The sequence below is a fragment of the Microtus ochrogaster genome, chromosome 1 (genome assembly GCF_000317375.1).
Source record: "Microtus ochrogaster isolate Prairie Vole_2 chromosome 1, MicOch1.0, whole genome shotgun sequence".
Classification (NCBI taxonomy): domain Eukaryota; kingdom Metazoa; phylum Chordata; class Mammalia; order Rodentia; family Cricetidae; genus Microtus; species Microtus ochrogaster.
Genome location: NC_022009.1, coordinates 43,555,087 through 43,558,633, shown reverse-complemented (window position 1 = coordinate 43,558,633; position 3,547 = coordinate 43,555,087). Strand labels below are relative to the sequence as shown.

At 41.8% G+C, this 3,547-nt stretch overlaps 1 protein-coding gene across 2 annotated transcripts in view; it reads right to left on the bottom strand.

Annotated features, from left to right (window-relative positions):
* Ccnk (cyclin K) overlaps nt 1-3,547 on the bottom strand; it is a 25,566-nt gene that overhangs the window by 13,587 nt on the left and 8,432 nt on the right. For both annotated transcript variants that reach the window (XM_005343531.2, XM_013347134.2), the window contains 3 exons: nt 2,992-3,239; nt 2,477-2,558; nt 721-852 (listed from right to left, as the gene is read on the bottom strand). In XM_005343531.2, coding sequence (XP_005343588.1) covers nt 721-852; nt 2,477-2,558; nt 2,992-3,188 — 411 coding nt within the window. In that variant the 5' untranslated portion in view covers nt 3,189-3,239. The remainder of the gene's footprint in view (nt 1-720; nt 853-2,476; nt 2,559-2,991; nt 3,240-3,547) is intronic.

The window sequence follows — 3,547 nt, the reverse complement described above, 5'->3', positions numbered from 1 at the left end:
GGTCTGATGCCCAGTACTCCAGTGTGGACGGAGAGAAACAACTCCCTCAAGTTGCCTTCTGACTTTGAGAGGCATGTGCACGTACCATGCCAGATATTTGATTACTGTGACTAAAAGTTAAATGGTCAATAGCTAGGCAGGAGGTATAGGCATGTCTTTAGGACAGAGGGAGCTCTAAGAAGAAGAAAGGGAGAGCCACCAGCCAGAAAGGAGGCAGGGCATGTAGGAAGAGAGGTAAAAGCCATAAGCCATGTGGCAACACAAAGATGAATAAAAATGCGCTAATTTAAGTTATAAGAGCTAGTCAGAAACAAGCCTAAGCTAAGGCTGAGCTTTCATAATTAAATCTCTGTATTGTTATTTGGGAGCTGGCTGGTGGAACAGAGAAAGACATACGTACACAGGCATTCACACAAAACAAATATAATAAAGAAGCAAACATAACAGTGCCTATCTTCCTGAGTCAGAATCAAGCCAGCTGGGAATGGGAGTCTGCTGAATCCACTAGACATGCTGCCATTTTCAGAGCTCTCAAGTGCTGTCCTTCTGCATATCAAGAGTACTTGGGCAAGCCTAGGACATAGGACCTCCCTTTACAAAGCCAGGCAGGCTTTTCCATGAGGTCTTCTTAGGAACCCAAGAACTGGCAGGCACAGTAGCTAGAGCCCTTGCCAACATTCCAGGTGGTAAGATCTGAAGGAAGGAAGTTCGGATTCTTACCTTTGGGTCATCTCCAAACTGGCCGAACTGGACATCATTTAATAAACTACGAGCTGTTTTGATGATATCTTTACATTTTTTTGGTGTTTCCTCTACTTTCCCAGCCAGAAAGAGACAACAAGCTCCTGTTACCTAAAAAAAAAAAAAAAAGAAAGAAAGAATAAACATTCTTGACTGGTTAGCAGAGATCCCATGGGACAACATGAGAACGTTCTGACTTTACAGTTAGCCAGTCTTCAGTCTCCTATCCATAGCTCATTGCAAAATCCCAGCACTCTGAAAGCTGGGAGGACATGCTACAATCCTAAAAACAAGTGGCCTGAAAACCAATTAAAATTTACCATCTTCAGACTGTGGGGGGTGTGTGTGTGTGTGTTTGCCTAGGATGCATGGCACCTTGGGTATGAGCCCCTAACCTGCAACAAAAAGAAGAAACATGATTTTTTCGAAGATAACTGTCATGATACAAAGAAAATAACTGGAGGAACAAACTTCTGAGTCATTCCTTTCCCACTTCTAGATGGAAGGCCAACAGCTCAGTGAGCAGAGCCTGCTCTGGAAACAAGTTCAGTTTGTCAAAGCACACTTGGTTTCCTCCCTGCTGTGATCTAACGTGTGTACCTGTTCTGCTCCCCAACTTACGTGGTGAAACTAATCCCCAGAGTGCAGCTCTTAGGACTACTGCCCCCCTGAAAGAGGCCTGAAGCAGTCTGCTTTTCTCCACCACTATCTGAGGACACAACAAGAAGGCAGAGTTTCTGTGAAGAATGGCCTCTCAGCAAACACTCCATCTGTCAGCACCTTGGTCTTGAACTCCCAACTTCAGGACTGAGAGGAATATGTTTGCTATAAGTCACTTAGTCTAAAGTTTTCTGTTACATCAACCAAGAGGACCTAGCCAGAGACCCTCCAGTTGCTTCTGGGCCTCTTCAATTCCACACAACATGCGATTCTGATTGCGCTAAACGTTAGATACTCTGCCAGTGGATAAGGCTGACACTGACACGACCTCCTTCAAGAACCATACAAGCCAACAAGAAAAACAGGTACTAAAGGCTTATTATGGTCTGACTCAGCTACTTTCCTATCTAGGGTCCCTTTTTTAAAATTTTAAATGCTTTTTATTTCATGTATACCAGTATTTTGCCTACATGTCTGTATGTGTTAACAGATGCATGTTGGTGCCCTTGAAGGTCAGAAGAGGGAGTCATATCCCCTGAAGCTGGAATTACAGGTGCTTGGGATTGAAATGGGGTCTTCTCTAAGAGCAGCATGTACTCCTAGCCAGCCAAATGAAGTTCTTTACTGATGACTGGTCATCAGATTGTGTGCTTCCTTCTGCACCTTCTCAAGCTGTTTCTTTTAGACTGCTGTCCTAGCCTATACCAGCCCTTGTACATTTAAAACTTAGCTTTCTCCTGGCACTCTCTCGCTTGCATGGTTCACTTCTTAGGTATAATTAATATTCCCCTTGAATAATACTGTCGTTTATACACCTAAGCTATGGTTTTACTTAAACCCAAGTTTATCTCGTAAAGAATAACAAAGAAGTAAACTGTTATATAAACTGTAATTAAGACTGACCAAAAAAAAAGATTTCAAGAAGGTTAAATTGAAAAAAAAAAAAACAAAATTAAAAATGGAATTTGTTTATGTTTATCATGTACCACATAAAAATAAACACTTTTCTGAAAATAAGCTGGAAAGACCCATTAGCCAGTAAGTAGAGATAGCAGCACGTGAGAGTTACACTTACATATCGTGGGAATTGCTTGAAGGAATGAAACATATAGAATCGATGAAAATAAATGATTCCAGTTGCCAGGGTGTCATAGTGTCTGTTGTTCTGGTTAAGGATTTGTCTAGGAATGGCTACACGTTATGTTCTTAGCTAATTCAGAGATGCAATAAAGACCTTTAGACAACACCAACAAAATCAGCCATCAAGTAAACGGGTGGGAATCACAGGGTATCAGAATTCTAGTGTCAGACTGAGTACCAAAAAGATTTGTAATTTAGCAAACCATTAGAAATACTTGAGATGTGATTTTACTGGGGCTGCTTTTCTTCCTCAGTAACCATTTGCTCAACGGCTGAGTCAACACATTTAAATGATAAGACAGAGACAGAATCCCTAATAGCCGATCAGACAACTTTGACGTCAAAGGTACTGAAGACCCATTCTAGTCTCCGACAAATGACGGCACTGTCTACAGCAGCTAATCTAATTGAGAGCTTATTCACAACAAATCCTACAGAGACTCAGGATACAACCCCAAACGTGTGCCCACATCAAAGATGAAGCGAGCCCCCTCTCGGCGGTACCGGGCCTCAGTGGCTGGATCAAGTCCTTCAAGTTGTGAGGGTGTATGTGCCAAGTCCTTCTTATCCCAGTACCAACATGGTTTTGTGTGGTCCAGGTTTGCTGATGTAACTGAAGGGCTTGAATTTTCTTTGTTCTCCTTCATTTATTGAAGTAGTTTTGTTCTTCCCAAAAGGGCCTCTGGAATGTTACAATCCTAAGAGAAAGAAGAAAAGATGCAAAAAGGATGCCACACTATTAATAATTCCAATCATAGATAATCCATAACCATACAACATGGCTGATGCAGGACTCCTCACCCCCCAACATGTTACTGATTACTGATTACAGTTCAGGGTATCTATCCTTTCCCAGGGCAATTTGACACATAACCTAATCAACTCCAGTACTGATAAATCTGACTTAATAGTGGTTTAGGACAGCATTCCATACCCTGAATTCTAAAGGGTTAAAGTTAAACACAATTTTAGAGGAACTAAGTACACCCTGCTTCCTTCCTGCCTT